General features: G+C 50.2%; 1 protein-coding gene across 1 annotated transcript in view; it reads left to right on the top strand.

Moving 5' to 3' along the window:
• Banp (BTG3 associated nuclear protein) overlaps nt 1-20,647 on the top strand; it is a 72,911-nt gene that overhangs the window by 45,228 nt on the left and 7,036 nt on the right. Inside the window, exons 8-11 of the mRNA XM_032887433.1 lie at nt 3,266-3,433; nt 8,869-8,999; nt 10,056-10,118; nt 10,689-10,727. Of these exons, the coding sequence (XP_032743324.1) occupies nt 3,266-3,433; nt 8,869-8,999; nt 10,056-10,118; nt 10,689-10,727 (401 nt within the window). The remainder of the gene's footprint in view (nt 1-3,265; nt 3,434-8,868; nt 9,000-10,055; nt 10,119-10,688; nt 10,728-20,647) is intronic.

Genomic DNA, 20,647 nt, shown 5'->3' on the forward strand with positions numbered 1-20,647 from the left:
TAGAGTCTGTGCTGTGGCATTCAGACACGGGCCCAGATGCAGGGTTTAGCTGTTGTCTGGGCAACACTTCCCTCTCCAGAGGGGCTTTGCCTCTAGCTCTGGGGGTGCTGGTAGTTTTGGTGCTTCCTGATGTACCGTTGGCCACCTCCTGCCTGAATGTCTGTGTCTGTTTCTCCCATCTCCTTATAAGTACATGTTGTACAGCAGTGAGATCCCTACTGTAACCTCTTCCTCATATCTGCAAAGACCCTGGCACTGTCGCATTTGGAGGTCATTTTGGAAGACTGTTCCATCAGTGACAGGGATGTGGGTTTCTCTGAGCTTGGATAACCAGATGCTGGCTCTTCCCAGGCCCTGAAGGGTGGATTGGGAAAGCTGCTCATGTACTTCAGATACAGCCATGGATAGGTTGGCATTGGTCTGCCCAGAGGCAGGGAAGAGTTGGTCAGTGGGAGACCTCCTCTCAGAAGGGGTTGGTCACTGCTGTGGAGCCGGCTTAGAATGGCTGTCAGGGAAAATAAGCTAAGAGGAGTTGTGGGGAAGTGTGGATGGCACAGGGTGAGTGGGGAGAGCCTGAGGCTTTCCTTGGGAAACTTGGCCGTGTACAGGCCTGTTGAGAGCACCCCTAGTCCAGTGCTCCTGCCATTCCCCTGGTGGGGTCTAATGTTTTTGGGGGGAACTGCGGTTGTGTGGGGTCTGTGACATGAAAGGTGAGTCCTTGGTAGGTAGTTTTCCCCTTGGTTCTCTCTTTGGCCTTGAGATGACTTTAACAGTGATTGTGTCCTCCTTCCTTTGTGACTGATGAAGTACTATGCCACCCACTGAGGAGCTGCTGTTCCCTCTAGTCTTGCCTTTCCCACAGTTCCTAGCAGGCTTCTGTGTAGGCTTGTTCAGTGAGATCTTGGAGCTCTTTACCCGTCCGTCCTAGTCAGCCGTGGAGTTGTGGGGGGTGGGAAGGCTCAGCAATGGTGGCAATGCTTCCTGGCCCTGCTGTATGTGCGTGCGAACAAGCTGGCTGCCTCCACAGCTTGAAGAGCAGCTGCACCCGCCCTTGGATTTAGCCTTCCCATGAGCTACCATTCCACTCTGTGGGCAGCAGGGGACCCACAGGCCACCAGCTGGAGGCTGTTCTTTTGAGGGCTTTTGGTTTTGAGACTTGATTCTACTGCATGATCTACTGAGCAGCAGAGGAAGGTGTGACATCAGGCCTTGTCTTGTTTGTCCTCAGCTGTGATGAAGGTGGGCATATAGCAGGATGGCCAGAAGCTATGCTGGAAGGTTGCCTCTTTTGTTTCTTGGTTTCACCTCAAAACAGGCACAAGGGCAATGATGTTCTTATTCTATGAGGTTTTCAAATGTGTATCAGGTGAGGTGGTTGGTCAGTAGTGGGTTGTTCTGTGGTGACTGTGACTGGAAGCCAGGTAACCAGCCTAGGACCTAGTGAGGCTTTTGTCCATACATAAAGCCACTTATAGTACATGTGGTTGCTCAGTGGTTTGTCGAATGATCACTCTGTGTCTGTTTTAGGTGGCCCGAAAGCCAGAACCAGAGTTGTCAGCTCACTCCCAAATTCCCTTTCCCGTGGGAAGGCAAAAGGACTGCTGGGTTCTGTATGGGGCTCAGTAGGCCAGCCTCCTTCCAGGCCACAGGTCTGCTGTCATCGTTACCTGAGGATCTGCAAACCGAAAACTCAGACATCTATCTCCTAGTGCCCCATACTTAATACAGCAGTTGCAGGCTTCGTTTCTACTACTTCTCGTGTTCGCCAGTGATAAAAGCAGCATCAGAATTTGGGTGGTTACCCTACCTCTCAGTAGATGATCTAAACTCAGTGGCCTTATTGGCCAAAGCAGGAAATTTTCCAACTTAGACTTTTGATTATTATAGTTTGAGTTTTTCCCATTTATTTTCCTGCTAATCAGTGAAGTTGTGTAAGCCAGCTACAGAGGTCACTTTGTTGAAGAGGAAGTCCTGTGACGTCATTCATTACCATCCTTCCTGCTGCCATTGGGGCTGAGGCAGACAGAGGACCATGGACTGGAGACAGGGTCCAGTGGTTAAGAGCACTTATTCCTCTTCTAGAAGACACGAGTTTGATTCCCAGCTCTTACAGCAATGGCTTACAACTGTCTGTAGCTCCAGCTTTAGGAGATCGAGTGACTGTGACCTGCGGGCACCTGTACTCCTGGGCTTGTGCACACTCAAATACAATTTAATTAATATAATTTTTAATTGGCAAACTTAAGGAGCGGCAATACAAAAAGTAAGTTCTAAAAAGAAAAAGGGAGGGACATGACATAAGCTAGTGAGATGTGCCAGGCTTGGAGTAGGCTGTCAGCTGTATCTGTCACCTGTTTCTGTTGGCCTTTTCTGTGGTGCTCCTGGCGTTCTCTGCACTCCTAAGGATTAACAGTTTGGGTTCCAGTGTTTGCTCTGCTGTGTACCGTGTGCTCCTGACCATCGATCCTACAGTGCTGAGTATTGGTAGTACCCTTCCTGTGATCCCAAGCAACTCTGGGAAGTAGTTCCTGTGCTAAGAACTTGTGTTTTAGGAGACAACCTAGTAAGAATGCAGGACAAGTCTCTGACAAGGAGCACTGACCAAATACCTTGAGGTGATAGCTGCTCACTGAACGCCACACTGAGATTAAAACCAAGTTCCTGCATTTATAAGGGAGGAAGGGTATAAACACTGTGGGACTCCAGTACCTTTAAGGTGTCCTAGAAAGCAAGTGTGCCACACTGAGGGGAGTTTTGGATGAGGAAGGGCGACAGAGTACTGTTAGCTGGTCTGGACTGAGGTGGGCTGGGCCAAAGAGAGGAGCAGAGGGTAACGGACTACAGCTCTTGGCAAGACCCGCATGAGCGCAGTGTGAAGTCTATTTGATTCCCTAGGCAATTAGGATAGTGTGTGTTGTCTTGTGAGTTTAGGGCAAGAGAAGTTACAAGCTGGGCAGTCTGGAGCCTGTGTGAAGTGGAGTCCCCTTGGTGTTGGAGTGAAGCTGGGTTATTTAAAGGTTAAATAGACAGGGAGAGTGGTAAGGATCTGCATCTGACCCTGCATCTGACCTAGGGACCCTGAGTGACGGATGGGCCCTCTTCCCTGATGAAGTGAGCTTTTCTGGAAGATGAGTCAGCCCTCCAGGAGTAGGCCAGCGGCTCAGCTCGGTCTCTTAGCAGCGCTTAGTGGCTGTGTGAGCTCTTAGCAGTGGGACTCAGGACAAGCCTGCGTATGACAACTCTTATCTGAGACGTGTTCTTTCAGGTCACCTCTTCTATAAATTTGGAATCACGGAATCTGATTGGTATCGGATCAAGCAGAGCATTGACTCCAAGTGCCGTACAGCCTGGCGGCGGAAGCAGCGAGGCCAGAGCCTGGCGGTCAAGAGCTTCTCTCGGAGGACACCATCCTCATCCTCCTACAGTGCCTCAGGTAGGCTCAGGAGAATGCTGTCCCGAAGCCTTTGTTCATCAGTCCTGGCCCCATTCAGTGTGAGGCTGGCCTTGTGGGAACTCCCTGGGCAGTAGCAGGAGCACAGGCCTGCTCATTTTATTTATATGGTAGGCTCAACAGGGACGTTTGGGGCAGGACCTTTCTTGTGTTGCCTGGTTACTTATCTTCTGAGTGTCTTGCTGCCTTAACAGTAGCTGCTGTTCCTTGCAGAGTGGCTGTGGGTGAGGGATGGAGGGCCCACTTTGTGCTCTGTAGTCTTAGTTTGAGCTTGTAGACACAGGCTTGTCCTTGAGATCTCAAAGATATTCTCTTAGCCGTACCTGTTGGCCTGTCCCCTCCCTTCACCCTAGTGTAGGGCTTGGGCAGTCTTGGGCAGTCTTGGCTCTGGTACTTTTGCCACTGAGCGATGCTCTCAATCCTAAAATTGTCTTTTAAACTCTTTTTATAGCTTTCTTGGCAGTAGCAATTGCTCTGGAAAACTGAGTCCTGGGTCAGCTCAGGACCCAGGGCAGCAGTGGGCAGGGGGCTGGCAAGGCTCCCTCTCAGGGCAGGCTTTTGTCCAGGGACTCTGTTTTGGAAGCTACAAAGCTGGTCACCTGGAGCCTCCTTGACCCTCTTCCAGAAAGCGCTCTTCCTCCTTTGATTAGTGCTTCTCGGTACTTAGCTCTAGCCGTTGCCAAGGTTCTAAGGTGGTAGCTGTGTGGGCCACACCCATTGTTCCATGCAGGGCAGTGTTTCTGCAGATGGCGTGCAGAACTAGGAGTTGGCCTTCTTTCCTGGGAACCCAAGGGAGCCTTTAGGCATGAGAGGAATGTGTCTGGTGAAGTTGTATGTGGCAGAGGGTGTTTGGCTATTGAATGGGCAAACAGGACTTGTGGCTTGTGACGAACCTGAGATGCGCTCTTGGGGTTTCTCCCTCCTCACCTGAGCAGCAGATCTTCATGGCGGCGGCTCTGGCAGTGGTTCATCAGTTCTGTTTGTCTCACTGTGGCTCCATGTGACTGTGCATGCGTGTTGCATCCATGTGCTAGATAACAGGTTGTAAGAGTGAGCACTGGAGTGAGCCTTCTTACTGTGGAAGTGCTGTGCAGACGAGTGGATAACTCAGTCTGGGCATCAGATCCCCTGAACTGGTGCTCTGATGGTTGTGAGCCACCATGTGGGTGCTGGGAACTGAACCCAGGTCTTCTGACAGAGTAGCCAGTGCTGCTCTTAACTGCTAAAGCCATCTCTCCAGCCCCATAATCCAGAACTTAATGACAACCTGAGGCCATACTGGGCCACAGATTTCAGCATTGAATAGGAAGACAGCAAAGTCCAGACACCTAACCTAGGATCCAATACCAAGAAACAGGAAAGTAACCAAAACAGACAACAAACAAAACCTAAATCCAACCGGCTGAGCCACCCTGGTGGCTAAGGAGACCCAGTCTTAACACCTGCAATGTTTTGAAAGTTACATTCAGGAACTTAAACGAGGAGCAGGAATCCAGTAGCAGGGACGAAATAGACATTCAAAGATTGCTGATCAGAGTTAGAGATGAAACACGAGGGAATGGTTGCCAGGCACCTGGATTTCATGCAGGCTGAAGGTGGCTGTTGGTTTCACCACAAGGAGAGTTTATCAGATAGGGCCTTGATGAGCCAGGCCTCACCGGAGTCTGACAAAGTAAGGAGGCATGGCCTGTGCTGCGAGGTTAAGAAAGCACAGTGCAGATGGAAAGAGCAGGGTTCTGTAGCTGCACATGTGGGAAGACCTGCTCAGGTACACAGCCAGCCCAGAGCGTTACCTGCAGGCTCCACTGCTGTGTTCGTGCTGGGTCCTGGCACCTCTGCGGCTGAACAGTGCACTGTGTTCCTTTTCTGACATGAATCACCTTTCAGACATGTGATGGTCTGCCCCCTGGTCACAGGGTAGTGTTTGGGGGCCACTGAGAAGGCTGTCCCGGGACAGCCTCTGTGGTGACAGTGGAGCTTGAGTGAAGGGTGAGACATGAGACTGTGCAGGGAGTGGCAGTGCTGGTGAGTCGGACTGCCTTCAGAGGTGAAGGAGCCAAGAGATTGGCCGAGAAGAAGCAGGTCAGCGCTCCAGTCACATCACAAACAACCATTAGACCGTCCCTCTACAGGTGGACTGTTTACGACATGCGTCTGCTCTGAGGCGCTGCTGTGTAACTGTGGAGTCATGGTCAGTTCACATTCCAATTGAGGTAGTGTGCAGTGGCCTGAAGCTCCACATTTCTAGCCAGCACCCAACTAGCACCCACCTTGCTGGTCTAAGCCTGCTCTCAGTGGGGCTTCCTGGTCTCTAAGCCAGAGGCTGCTTTACAGATAGAGACTGAGATGTCTGTGCCCTTGGCTCCCGCGCCGGTCAGATCCAGGCTTGTTCCCTTGTTAGCCTGTGGGCTTCAACTGATTTGTTCTCTTTCTGTTGCTTAGCAGTAGCTTAGTGTGAGGATATTTATATTTTGTGTTTTAATTTCCAGTTTTTTCTTTTTTATTAGTAGCTAGTTGTTCTTTTTATTCCTCTTGCTGCTTTGTTTATAAACATTGTCGATTTCTCTAAGATGCTGTGAATGCTGGCTCCTGTGTAGGCGGCCAGCCACTGTGCAGTCTATTAAATTCCCAAATTTTAGGCAAGTCCCCAGAGGTGGGGTGTTTGAGAAGCCCTGGCAGCTGTCAGCGCCCCAGGGTGACTGCTGGGGAATGGACAAACGCTGTCGTATGTGCACCGGTCCTACCTAGGTCTTACTCACAGGGGACATTGCCAGGCGGCTGGTCCTTTTCTTCCTGACCCATGGTCACCATCCTCCTGGCAGCAGACACTGGTAGCACAACAACTGTGCTGACCCACTGTGTGGTCTTGCATGGAGTGGAAGGGAACCTTTGGCTAGGAGGACACTGCTGAAGTGGGGAAGGGCTCCAGAAGGCATGGTTACTGTAGTCCTCCTCCTCCTGTGGACTTGGGTGTGTGTTGTTTAGGATGAGCTCAGGGCTGCCTAGTAGTTCTAGCTTCCAGGATGTGGCTGCTGAGACAGGCAGGCTCTTGCTTTCAGAAAGGGGCCTGGGCTTGGGGATGTCCTTGCCACTCAACATCCATGGGTGTTGTGAAAGTGCACTGCTTTGTACGCTGATGGGGAGACAGTCTATGCTCTGTCCTAACATGCCACATTCTTGACAGAGATCTGATTAAGCGGAGTGGGTGGCTAAGCCAAGGGACTTGTGGGATCTTTGTCATTGTTATGTCTACATCTGCGGTTGTCATGGCAACGCTATTTCTGGTATTCAAGGCTATTTGGTGATGATGGTAAAATGCAATTAAGCCAGAATTCTGTTAATTTGGAATCGGTATTGATTCCAGCTGGGTCGCTTTGCTACCTTAGAATTGTTAGCAGAGACAAGGAGCCACCACACAATGCTACAAATGATTTTCTTTTTTCCCTTACAAATATTTATATAGATAAGAATTTCATCTTGTATTCCGCTTTATTTATTTTGTATGTGTCTTTTCACATGCATGCCCCTGTGCCTGTGTGTCAGGGATCGTGGTCGTGAGGATGCATGGGGTATGCACGAGTGGAGCTCAAGAACATCTTTCAAGAGTAGGTTCTCTTCCTTTTTCCATGTGGTTTCTGGGGATGCGCCTCAGGTTGGCAGGCTTGGTGGCAAGTATCTTTACCTATTTGGATATCTCACTGGCCCTTATGAGTTTTGTGTCATCTATTGGGATGTTTGGTTCCTAGTTGGTGCACTGTTTTGGGAAGGATCAAAAGGTATGGCCTTGTTGGAGGAGATGTGTCTCTTGAGGTGGGCTTTTCTTTTTTTTTTTTTTTTTTTTTTTGGAGCTGGGGATCGAACCCAGGGCCTTGCGCTTCCTAGGCAAGCGCTCTACCGCTGAGCTAAATCCCCAACCCGAGGTGGGCTTTTCTTATGCTTGTGGATAAGATGTAAGCCCTTGTCTACTGCCCCAGCACATGCTTGCAGTCCTTTGTCACGCTCCCCACTGCAACTGACCCTCGGAAACTATAAGCAAGCCCAGCTAAAGGCTTTTTCTCATAAGTTGCTTTGGCTGTAGTGTTTCTTCAGCAGTAGAACACTTACTAAATTGGCTAGCGTGTTGGTTGGTTGGTTTGTTCGGTGCTGGGGATAGAACTTGTGACTTTATGTGTGCCAGGCTAGCACTCTACCCCTGAGCTGTGTCTTCATCCCTTGTGTATTCTTCTGAGACCAGGTCTCACAGTGTAGTCGAGGCTGACCTTCAGCTTGGGACCCTCCTCAGCCTCTTGAATACTGGGGGTACAGGTGTGTCACTGTGCCCAGCAGAGCTAGTTTATGTCATGACGGATTAGTCACTGTCAGTTTGGATACAAACCACAGAGTCACAAGTTTCGTACAAGCTTCTGGAAGTCGGCATGTAGCCTGGGAAGGATGTTTTCATTTGTCTGCTCTGTGTCAGCTTTCATACACTCTGCTCTTACTGTGCAGGACACAGGAGGTGGCATCTGTGCAGTGGCCAGTAGTTTAGAATGGCAGAAGGGCCAGCTAGTCCATCTTCTGCCTGTGCATGTGTGTGAATCCACAGGTTTAATTCTTGTCATCACAGGCACCCGAGGCTCTGCTGCAGTGAGAAGGACACAGAGCTTTTCTTTGTAGTCGGCTTCACGTCCTTAGTAGCTCTTCCTCCATACAAGAGGGTAGTCTACTGTCTCAGGGCATCACACTGTTTGCCCAGCAGGTTTTCTGACCAATTATTACAACTCTTCTGCCACAGAATTGCATAATATACATTGACTTTTTTTTTTAATTACAAGCCCTAATTTTTTTTGTTTCCGAAAACTCTGCTTGTGATGTCGTTACAGTTCGAGGCTGAAGTGTGCTGTGTGTCAGAACACATGTGTAGCACGCTGGAGGCCTTAGGCTCAATCTCCACTACTGGGGGGGAAATCATTGTAGTTAGTATTAAAATTAATATATCATATATCAAACCAAATGTACCTTACTTTGATTAAATATAAGAAATAAAATGTGCTGCAGATGTATCTTTCAGTTAAATTTATCTTGGAGAAATGTCACATATTGCAGATCTAATGCAGGGTGGTCCTAGTGTAGCCCTGTGGGTCATTTCCGTGGACAGACCTCAAGCCTGCAGTAGTTCAGTAGTGTTAGGTGTTTGCAGGAGAAGCACTTAGTTACAGCAGTGTCATCCAGTCTGACGTTGTAACAGTCTCAGTTCCCCTGACTCACTGTAGACGTCTCTGCAGAGCAGAGATGCACTCACTTGAATCTGGGTGCCGGGTACCTTTCCTCTTGTGTAGATACCGAGGCAGGGAGAAACAAAGGAGCTAAGATGACAGGTGTCATTCACTCTGTGTGTGGGACCTGAGGATCCTAACACTAGTTCCTTTGTTCCACAGAGACCATGATGGGAACCCCTCCACCCACCAGTGAGCTACAGCAGTCACAGCCACAGGCCCTACACTACGCATTGGCCAACGCACAGCAAGTCCAGATCCACCAGATTGGAGAGGACGGACAGGTGCAAGTAGTACGTACCTTACTCCTGTGTCCAGGGCTGTGGGAGGAGTCGGGGAGCCGTGGGAGGTGCCAGGGAGGCCTTGGCTTCTGTGCAGCAGTTCTTCAGTGTGCACTGGGCTCCTATAGGCACCGCATAGTGGGAAGAGGCAGGCAGGATGTGTGCACCTCAGAAACTGCTGGAGAGCAAGGAGCTCTGAGGTAGCCCTGGGGCGCTGGTCCCCTGGGCTGTGTGGGGCCGTTTTAAAGGAAACAGTGATGTAAGTGGTGAGTCTCTTGGGCTTGGTGATTGTGTAACTGACTAGATACCAGCAGGTATTTTCATCTGTGGAAGCACTGGGATTAGACCACTTTGTCACTTTGTGAACAGCAAAGCAGAAGCAGCCTAACACCTGTAATAGGCTGTTTGCTCAAAGATCTGTTTGGACCAAGATAGGATTTAAAAAATAAATTTTTTTTTTAATTTTTAGTTGTGTGTAGGGTTTGTGCATGTGAATGCAGGTGTTCACAGAAGCCAGAAGAGGGCTTTTAGATCCTCTGGAACTGGAGTTCTATGGGGTATTGTGAGCTGCCCAACGTGGGTGCTAGGAATTGAACTCAGGTCTTGTTCTACAAGAACAAGTGCTCTTAACCTCAGTCGTCGCTCCTGCCCTAGATTGGATTTTGGTAGGAGTCAGAGCCCTGGGCCTCTGCGGAGCCACATTCCTTAGTTGTTTGCTGAGTTGTTTAAACGTGAGTTTACCATCTGCCCACTTGATGCCCACCTCACTCCTCCCGTCTGCCACCCTCACCCGCACATTCTTAGTTGGTAAGTAACATCGCAGAGTTCCCACGTCATGTGAGGAGCATTACTTCTGGAGGCTACGGGCTGCGCTCAGACTGTGCACACGTTTCACCAGCTGGCCAGCGTGGGGAACCAGAGCTCCTTGCCCTCCAGCAGTCTCTGAGGTGCACACGCTCCTTGGCCGGAAGCAGCCAGGCATGAAGGTGGCAGAGGGTGCTCGCTGTTTCCTTTGGTTTGTTTTCCTCTGATGCTTCTTGGTGTCTTCTCTTGCTGCGGATTCCACAGGGCCACCTCCATATTGCCCAGGTGCCTCAAGGGGAGCAGGTGCAGATCACACAGGACAGTGAGGTGAGTCAGAGGTCCTGTCAGGGTCACAGGGACCTTGTCCTGTTCTCAGTATGTGGAACCAGTGCCATTCATTCCCCAGAGCCTGGGAAGCTCTCTAGGAGAGACTGCTTGGCGCAGTGGGGTGACTGGGACACTTTTCTGGTGTCCTTTATAGTTGACGACGGTGTGAAATGAGATCTGTGGAGAGACACTGCAGACTCAGAGGATTCTCTCGTCCCAGCAGTGGGACTGGCTCCTTGCCTATTACGTCTCACGCAGGCAGTGCTCTGAGTGCTAGTGTTCTCGTCTCAGGAACTCAGCCCTGCTGTGGGCCACACTGTGCTGCTGTGCACGCCCTCGTGAGTCTACAGTTGTTTAAAAACAAAGAAGAAAACAGACATCCTCATTGGTCAGGGCTGAGGGTTGGATTTAACGGTTTTGCTTTTACTCTGAGAGGAGCTGGAGGTTCAGCTTATGATACTTGTTTTGTTTTTGTGGGTGTTATTGCTAAAAGGGTTGAATTTTAGTAGACTTAGTGGTTTCCTGGTTATTTCTGGGTCGTGTAAGGAAGTTCCTTTTTGTTCTGTGCAGGGCAATCTGCAGATCCATCACGTGGGTCAGGATGGACAAGTAAGTGCTCACCCTCCCCATTCACTGCTTTGCACTGTGGCCTGCGCACAATCTGTGTTCCTCAGCATGAGACACTGCTGTCGGGTGGGGGCGGGGCTGCCTCCTGCACGAGGGAGCTGAACTGAGGTGTCCAGGAGTATGGACAGGTGGGCTCTGCCTGCGCTTGTACATCCCGGGCTCTAACGTTAGTTTTTGCACTGGAGAAGAAACTCCCCCCTAGTTTATTACTTTCTGCAACGTTCCATGAAAATCTGATGGACAAGGTAGGCTTGGGTCTTGATTATTACAGTTAAACATTTTCCTGTTCTCCTGAGCTGAGGAGAGCAGCTGTCTATCATATATACCTGGCAGGACTGTGTGCTTAGTAAAGTGCCCCAGGCTATGGTCCCCAGGAGGATGTGCTACGGTGAGGGAGAGGGGAGCGGGGAGGGGGGCTGGTGCTGGCAGTAGGGGGTTTGTTTGCCCTGTGTGGCCTTTAAGGAGTTTTTGTTTTAGTTGGTTTTAGTTCTGGGTTCTGAGTAGTCAGAACAAGCTCCTGTTAGTATAATGTAGCTTTCATTATGGAGACGCACAGAGCTCACCCACACAGGAAGCTCTGCTGCTTGTTTTCTAAAACTAGCACTCTCTGTGCAGGAAGACCCATGTGTCTTCTTTGTGCTTCCTGCTGTGGAAAGAGTTGGAGCTAAAAAGGACCCTAGTCATTTCTGCCAAGCTCGAGCAGTTAGGAACACGTAGCAGAGGCCTGGCTGGACTTGCCGTTGGTTCCTCTCTCTGCCTGTGTTGATGTGCTTTGGGTTTATGTTGGTGTTTTCTCTAGGAAGGCTGCACCTTTCTGTGGGTGAGTACAATAAAGCCCCTCCCTCACCTCAGTTCCCCACTGTTTCTGTTGTGAATAGAGTTGCACCTGGAATTGGAGATAAACACAGTAGGGCTTTTCCTTGGCCCTGGCCACCTGAGAGCAGAGATCCCAGTGTGTAATCCCAGGCACGGCAGCTCATGACATGGCCACAGGCAGCTAAACCAGTCAGGGACAGTGAGACTGTGAAAGAGCCATGGCCTGAGCTTCCAAGTAGTGACACCTCTGATTCTGCCCATCTCCATTGTTTCAGAAACCTGTCACTGCTGCCAGCTCTGTTAGAAGCAGCCTCCCTACAAGAAGCTGCCATGCTGGTCACTTGTCACACTGAGAAGTAACTTGTCCATCTCTAATTCTTTTTGCATACGAACCCCACACATTCTTTCTATCCCCTGCTTCCCAGTGTCACTGTGTCTGGGACTGACTATCCGAGGGCACTCACTGCTGTCACCCTCTCTCCCAGAGGCAGTCTGCCTTCAGGTGGCAGTGTGCAGTATGTGCTCAAGAAGGAGCTGCTTCTGCTGGGCCTTAGCTGGGTGTCCTGACTTTCCCCTTGTGGAGAGTCTGCCTTCATTTTGTCATCTGGCCAGTTCTCGTGTCTGTTCAGTAACCTGACTTAGAATGGCTTCATTTATGGTGCAAAAGACACACATGCTCCATTTACCTTGATATCCTCAGTGGAGCTAAAAAGCCTGTCCGTGCTGGGGACAGTCAGCCCTGTCAACACTCCTGTGCCTAATGTTCTTGGGTTCTTTAGCTGAGCTGGTCTCGGGCCTTCAGCATCCTCGTGGAAGTGCTGGACTGTTTTTCTGAAGACTGACTGACAACACTGTCCTCCCCTGTAAAAGCTTGGGAAGACATCTGTGTGGGAAGGTGAAGGGGCTTGCTGCATCCAGGCTGCGGCAAGGTCACAGGGACAGCTGTGTCCCTAGAGGGAGGCTGCCTGCCACAGGAGGACTTGGGCACTAGAGCTCAGGGTTGATGAGCTTAGAGCCGTCTGAACTTGGCCTGACAGGTGCACAATACTCCCAGTGTAGACAGCTGTGAACAAGCGTGCTCAGCCAGGACCAGTGGAGCATGGGAACATTTGAAGCTTCAGTGGCTGCTCTCAGTGAGTGGTGGGGGAATGGGTGGGCTGTGTGCTGTCTGCGTCTGCTCCTCTGTTTGCACTGACCAGCTCTAGAGGGGCTCTGCTTGCTCTTGGCTGTTCTAGCCCTAGAGGTCACTGCTGTTTGCCAGTTGTTTTCCCACTCCAGATCTCCAGGCCTTTGCTGCAATGACCAGCACTCAGTATCTCTGTATTCAGCACTCAGTATCTCTGTACTCGGTACACAGTACTCTATCTCTGTGCTCTGTATACAGCACTCAGTACTCAGTATCTCTGGTCAGTAGAGGGAGGAGGCAGGGGATTCCCTGGATAGTGAAATATAAACTTTAGCAGAATCTTTTAAAACACGACTTAGAGGGTCTTTGCCTGGGTTCTCAAACTGTGCTTTATCTTGGTTCCTTAGTGTAGGCTCCACATCAGAACTGACCTTGGGTTCCTCTGAGTCTGGCCGAGTGCTTTGAGTTCAACCTCAGACTGCAGCTCTTATACATAGGCTGTTGTCTTCTGGCCAGTGTGTCTTTCTGTGGTGCACATCCCTTAGGTGACCTTCCATTAGGGTTGGTTGGGTTTAATATGCAGTCACTGGCTGCAGCAGCAGCTGTGGGAAGTGAGGACTGCGGCTGAGCCTGCGTCTCAGGTGTTCCTTGCATTGTTCTTTGTTTCTGATGGTTCCTCTGGAGAGTCCGCTCTGGGCACCCGGCAGATGATTTAAGCTGATTGGAACTGGTGACATCTTCTCAGGTGAAGCCATAGAACCAGTGGAGGTGGTTCTGCTGCTGCCCTGTTCCTGTCTCGTAGCTGTGAGCATGGCCAGGGCTAGGGCCGTTTTGGAGTGGTCTGATGGAATTGTTTGGTGGAGCTTGGGTGGGAAGTCAAAGCAGGGTCAGGGAAATCTAGGGCTTCATGCAAGGGGATCTGCCAGGGCAGGGCTCCAGAATGGGGCTATGGGTGGGACAAGTGTGTTGATCCAGTACCAACGTCTTGTCAGGTCAAGGGATTTCAGTCCTCACAGTCAGCACAGTGGAGTCTTTAGTTTGTGTGAGTTGTTCAGAGAAGACTCTGAAAATAGAAGTCTGCAAATGCCAAGAGCCATAGGTAGGTCTGACGGCTGCAGTGTGGAGGATGGAGTTTTCTGGGTGCATTGAAAATGCTAAACAGTGACCTTTTTGAGGCCAGTAGTAAACTAGTGGCTACCTTGAGAAGGCCCCTGGGGACTGGCCTTGGTCTTGGATAGTCGCTTTGCCTGCAGAGCTGAGCTTTGATGTGAACCACTGTGCCTCTTAAACTCCTTCTCTATAGTTTGTTGCATGGACGGCTGGTGCCCGAGGCAGCTGGTGCAGCAGCTGATGGCAGCTTGTCTGCAGAGGGCTGATGTGCTTCAGACTCAGGGAGATCGAGTTCACACATGGCTCCAGGGTCTTTCTCTCATAAACATGTGCAGTCAGAATAGCTCTCCCAGGCAGCCTGGGCCTCACTATAGCTTTAGTAGTGTTTACTTTTCTGCCCGTCACCCCATTAGCTCTTGAACACTGGCTATGACGTAACACACCTATAGTGAACCACAGTGTGAGAGATGACTGTGTTGTCAGCTTAGCCTGTTAGTCTAAGGTAGTCCAGGTTTTCACACACATGATATTTGTGCTGTCAATAGCAATATCTAGTTCCCTTCATTTTGATGAGTCAGAAGAAAATTATTCTTGAATTTTATTGGAAACCCATTGGTAATTGCTGGGGCAAGAGGAGTGACTGGGTAGCCAAGAGCGCTTGTTGCTTGGCAGAGAACTTGGGTTCGGTTCCCAGGTTCCGTATCAGGTGGCTTACAGTTGCCTGTAAGTATGGCACCAGGCAGTCTGACTCCCGCTTCTGGTCTCTGGTCACTTGCATTCATTTGCATATACCCACATACAGATACACAGGCTTACACATAATATTTAAAAATCAAAAATGACCTCTATAAATATAAACCTGTGTGTGGTAGACCTGGTAGCAGGGCTTCTCTCTGGTCACAGGGAGTCAGGAGTATTGCAGGCGGCTTTGTTCCAGATGACCCTGGGAAACCCCTCTGAGCTGCCTGCCTCTAGCTGAGCAAGCATCAGGGATCTTGGACAGCATCTCCATGGTTCTCTGTCCTCTGGAGCAGCGGAGCCCCGACAGGCTGAGAAGCAGCTGGATGCTTCCAGAGGCTTGTTGTAGGAATTGGACCAACTTCTGCCAAGTGTGCCAAAGGCCTGGGCAGTGTTTCGAGCAATGAGAGGGGTTTATTTAGGCTTGCATGTTACTTGGGCATCTTGTTTTTGTCCCTGGTGACTTCTTGGTACTGTGTCTCACAGCTTCTGGCAGAAGAGTCTGAGTCCTGTGAGTGGCTGGATACAGCCCATGGCATGCTGGGAAGTTTGCTGTAACTGTTTTTACGACAACCTTGAGGGGTGCTCACTCACATTCGTTGTTCCTGCCTGGTCACTGCAGCCAGGCCAGTTTGAAGGGGCTGTTAGTTGTAAGGTGAGGTGGAGTCATAATACCCCAAAGCTAGCTTAGGCTAGGTTGTTCCTCTGCTGCCCCAGCTCCCTTCTATGTCCCTCATCCCGTTCTCTTTAGGGACTCCAGCCGGCCCAGGCTGGGACAGACCGTGTAAACACAGGATAGGCTTTGATTGGTTTTATCATTTTCCAATGCTATCATTTGCTTGCTTGGTTTTTCTAGACAGGGTTTCTCTGTCCTGGAACTTGCCTCTGTAGACCAGGATAGCCTTAAACTCAGAAATCTGCATGATTTGGGGATTAAAGCTGGGTGCAACTCCCCCCTCTTCCGCCCCCCCATCCTCCCAGCTTCCCCATCTCTCCTGTCGGACTTCCAATGCACTTGCATATTGTTAACTGTGATAGTGCTGCTCGCACTGGGAACAGGTTCAGCCCTTTCTTTCTTTTCTTTTCTTTTTTTTTTTTTCTTTTTTTTTTTTTTTCGAGCTGAGGACCAAACAGGGCCTTGCGCCATAGGCAAGTGCTCTACCGGGCTGAGCTAAATCCCCAACCCCGGTTCAGCCCTTTCTTTTCTGCCTTTCTTTGTGGAGAGTCCAGACCATCAGCACTGCTACCGAGTGCCTATGCCCTCGCCCTTACACAGCTGTCACATCTGCCACGTGCACCACATCTGCCACATGTGCACTCCTTCTCTGACTCTGACTTGGAACACATTGATCATCTCCCCCTGCCAATAAAGGAAAAAGCCTGTTTGATACCACCGTGGTTCCCCCCGCTCCCCCATAGTCTGCAAAGTGATTATGTGGGTGTGCTTCATACCACCCTACAGCTGAGAATCTGCAAGCCAGGGCCTGCCTGTATATATGAATTCTACATTGGTTTTTAAGGTCACCAAGCTTTTGCCCTGGTTAGGACAGTGCTACACCACTGAGTTATAGACTCTGAGGTGTACAACTGCCCCTTTTTGGTTTTTGGGTTTGTTTGGGTTTTTGAGGCAAGGCCTCACTATGTAATTCTGGCTGGCCTGAAACTCACAGAAATCCTGAAACTCATAGAAATCCTCCTGCCTCTGTCTCTCAAGTGCTAGGATTAAAAGCATGCACCACCATGCCCAGCTTTCCTTTGTGGTTTTCATTTTGGGATAGGGTCTCAGTGAGCTTTACAGGCTGGCCCTGAATTTATTCTCTAGCTAGGACTTGATTTAAGATGCAGTCCAGGAAGACCTTGAGCCTAGGACCCTCCTGACCCAGCTTTCTCAGTAGTTGGGGTTATAGGCCTGCACCAACAGATCTGGTTGTCCATGGGTTGATTTTAGGTTGAAAATGTAGGCCGTCGTGATGATGTGCCTAACAATAATAGCATTGGGTCCCTGGGGGGAAAGGGCAGCAGCAGAGCAGTGGACACGAAGGTGTCACAAGGCCAGGCCCAGAGCCATTGGCTGCCTTGGTCCTTGAGTGCCACATGCTGAGTTGGAGCAGGTCTGCTCATCTCCTTTGGGGGTGCTTCAGAAGCTCTTAATCTGAGCTCTCAACAGGTCCCCTCCAGAGAGTTGGAGAGCATGCTGTCCAAGAAAGGCTAGCCCTTGGCAGATGTCCTAGTTTTAAGGTGTATTCTTTGCTAAGAAATGCCGAAGGAGAAGAAATTCAGTGTGAATACTCAGTGTGGATAGTCAGTGTGAATACTCAGTATGGATAGTCAGTGTGAGTACTCAGTGTGGATACTCAGTATGGATAGTCAGTGCGGATAGTCAGTGTGAATACTCAGTGTGGATACTCAGTGTGGATAGTGTGAATACTCAGTGTGGATAGTGTGAATACTCAGTGTGGATAGTGTGAATACTCAGTGTGGATAGTCAGTGTGAATACTCAGTATGGATAGTCAGTGTGGATACTCAGTGTGGATACTCAGTGTGGATAGTGTGAATACTCAGTGTGGATAGTGTGAATACTCAGTGTGGATAGTCAGTGTGGATAGTCAGTGTGGATACTCAGTATGGATAGTCAGTGTGGATAGTGTGGATAGTCAGTGTGGATACTCAGTGTGGATAGTCAGTGTGAATACTCAGTGTGGATACTCAGTGTGGATAGTCAGTGTGGATAGTCAGTGTGGATAGTCAGTGTGGATAGTCAGTGTGAATACTCAGTATGGATAGTCAGTGTGGATAGTGTGGATAGTCAGTGTGGATAGTCAGTGTGGATACTCAGTGTGGATAGTCAGTGTGAATACTCAGTGTGGATAGTCAGTGTGAATAGTCAGTGTGGATAGTCAGTCAGTGTGAATACTCAGTGTGGATACTCAGTATGGATAGTCAGTGTGGATACTCAGTGTGGATAGTCTAGCTGGTTGTTATTTGGGGTTCGGGGATACTTGTGTCTGTGGCCAGCTGTGCCATCGCTCTCCCTGCTCTTTTCTAGTGAACCTGTCACAAGTGAGTGTTGAGTCCAACATGGAGGACACCAGGCAGGGACACTGCACAGCCTTCTAGAATTATACCTGTGTTTAGATGTTCCTATCTTTGGAAAGACATTTGTCCTTAGGTTAGGACTATCCTTATCCTGTAGGGGCCCTATTTCTAAGTGGGGTCATACTAAGACATGGAGGTTCATCAAGCTTGAAGAGTGAACAATCCAACCCACAGAACCAGGACCACCCCTAACCCCACCCCACATCACCATTGCTACTATGTCTGGCTTCCTCTCTACCTTAAGGCCTCCCTGCCCATCCCGTTTAGTGGCAAAGCCCACCTGTGTTGGAGCCCCCTCTCTTGTTATGGAGAACTCTGTATTGAATGTATGGCTAGGCTTCAGCTCAGGAGCTTCTCTCAGGCAGCTGCGTGTGGTCTGCTGCACCACCCGTTGTTCCACAGCCCAGGCCCTCTCCTGGCTCAGTGTGCAAGACCACATCTTCCTAGGGCTCTGGAGATGAGGTGTGGGAGGAACCACTGCAACCAGGGGCTCTAGACAATGGCCCAGAAGGGAAGTGTCTGTGAACAGTTGCGTACCTCCTCTACCCCCAAGGTCACGAGGACCTGAGTCTGAATCCCCAATGCCATGTACATGCTGGACACAGCCATGTTTGCTAGGAGCCACAGTGTTGGAGACAGGCGCAGGCAGATCCAGGGAGGAAAGTGTGGAGCCTCCTATCTGGTGAGAAGCCCTATCTCAGTGGAGTGAGCCAAAAAGCAGTGGAGGAATTATCTGATGTTTCCCTCTGGCCTCTCTGTGTGTGTGCCATAACCCCTTTCCCATGCAAACACATGCATATAGTAGTGTATCTCTCTCTCTCTCACACACACACACACACACACACACACACACACACACACACACACACACACACACACACATGGAATTCGAGGACATGTGTTCAGTTCCCTGGGAGGGCTTGCAGATGATGGAGCTGAGTAAGAGTGAGGGCACCCACACTTGGGAGGCCACAGTGGACAGCTGCTTGTCCACCTCTCCTACAGAACTAGGCTCCTCTGCTAGCTTTATGTCAGCTTGACACAGCTAGAGTCATCAGAGAGGAATAGCCTTCTTAAGAGCTAGCTGTAGACAAGCCTGTAGGGCATTTTCTTAATCAATGGTTGGTGGGGAGGGCCCAGCACTTTGTGGGTGGAGCCACCCCTATGCTGGTGGCCCTGGGTTCTGTAAGAAAGCAGGCTGAGTAAGCCAGTAAGCGCCACCTCTCCATGGTCTCTGCATCAGCTCCTGCCTCCAGGTTCCTGCCCTAATTGAGGTCCTGCCCCTGACTTCCTTTGATGTAGACTACAATTCAGAAGTGTAAGCCAAGTAAACCCTTTCTTCCCCAAGGGTTTATTTTGGTGGTGGTGTTGTATTCCAGCAATTATCACCCTAACTAGGACAGAGGCCCAGAGAATTGGTAGCTGGGGAGATGGCTCACTTGGTAAAATGTGCTACACAAGCACCTATATTCTAGTCCCCACCCACATCTGTAATTCCAGCCTGAAGGAGGTGGGTATAGGAAATTTTTAGAGTTTATTGGCCAGCCAGGCTTGCCAGATTAGCAATTTCCAGATTCAATGAGAGACATCATCTCAACATAGAACATAGAGAGCAATTTACATTGATCTTTGACTGGTACACACAGGTGTGCATGCACACACACATGCATACATGCATGCATACACACATAAACACACAGGTGTAGGGAGGGACAACAAGGCACAATAAATTAGACTGTTGCCATAGGAATGTGTGTACACATGAAGTTTGTGAGTAGTCACTGTCAGGGTGGCTCAGTGGGGAGGTGGTACTGCTGTCTGTCAGGGCGGCTCAGTGGTGAGGTGGTACTGCTGTCTGTCAGGGCGGCGGTACTGCTGTCAGGGCGGCTCAGTGGGGAGGTAGTACTGGAGAGCAGTCTTTCTAGCACCCACCTCTTTGTCTGGAAGAAACTACTGTTTGAGCTAGCGCATGGGTTGTGGAAAGATCCTTGTTGGGATGGATCAAGTTAGTGAGAAACAAGTTGAGGCTTCTTGGGCCTTCCCTGCAGCTGTGGTCCAGGCCTCTATCCGACCACACTACTCTCCTCTGGGAAGCGTGTCTACGCCTGGCACAAGGGCTTCCTTTCTCTTATTGGTTTTGCCCCAGTAGACTCTTGGCGGGACTTGGAGTTTCATGGGCAGATACTGCTGAAAGGTCCTGGTGCTTCTTGCATTGAGTTTAGGGCCAGCACCAGTGTTGCGTGATCTCAGTTGGGTTTTAAGTAGCGCTTCAGAGTTGACAGCAGATGGAGGGAAAGTGATGGCACATGCCCAAAGCACAGCACTCCTGGTCCCCTCAGTGCGCTGCTTCCAACTCCTGCCTGCACCCTCTTTCTTAGGTCTGAGAAGAATTGTCATTGGCACTGCTGTAGAAATGTTCGGGAGCTGCCACAGTGAGGCTGGGGATGTAGCAGTGCCTGCTCCTTGTCCTCGTCCGTGGTGTCAGTGCTGTGCTGTCCCTTGGGAGGCCCGGAGGTCAGCTACAGGCTAGCTGGCGTTGGCTGCCTGGGAGGAAGGGTCTGCCTGTTGGCCTGGCGCCAGCTCTCATGTCACTGCAGTCAGACTTGTCCACATTCCAGAGCCTGTTTGGAGAACCTGCAGATCAGGCTCTGTTCCAGATGCAAAGTGAGCAGGAAGAGTGAAGGAATTGGAAGTTTGTTATGGGGAGGGAGATGAGTGGAAACTTGCCCCTGAGAGCCATGGCACGGAGGCCTGCATGGCTGCATTCTTTGTAGCGGAAGGCTTATATCTGCCAGACCCCTTCCTGCAGCAGCGGGGATCCCCCAAGAATGTACCCTGGGCACCCGAAGCTCATCTTCGCTGTCCTGCAGCTGGGATCTGCCTTTGGGTTTTACTCATCACCAATGTAACATCAAGGCCAGACTTGAACCTGTGTGCTCTCCTGATGCACTGCCAGGAGATGCCGGAGGCCGGCTGCTTGGCTCAGGTTGTGCAGTGGGCCACCCAGTAACATCT

The sequence above is a fragment of the Rattus rattus genome, chromosome 17, assembly GCF_011064425.1.
Source record: "Rattus rattus isolate New Zealand chromosome 17, Rrattus_CSIRO_v1, whole genome shotgun sequence".
Lineage (NCBI taxonomy): Eukaryota > Metazoa > Chordata > Mammalia > Rodentia > Muridae > Rattus > Rattus rattus.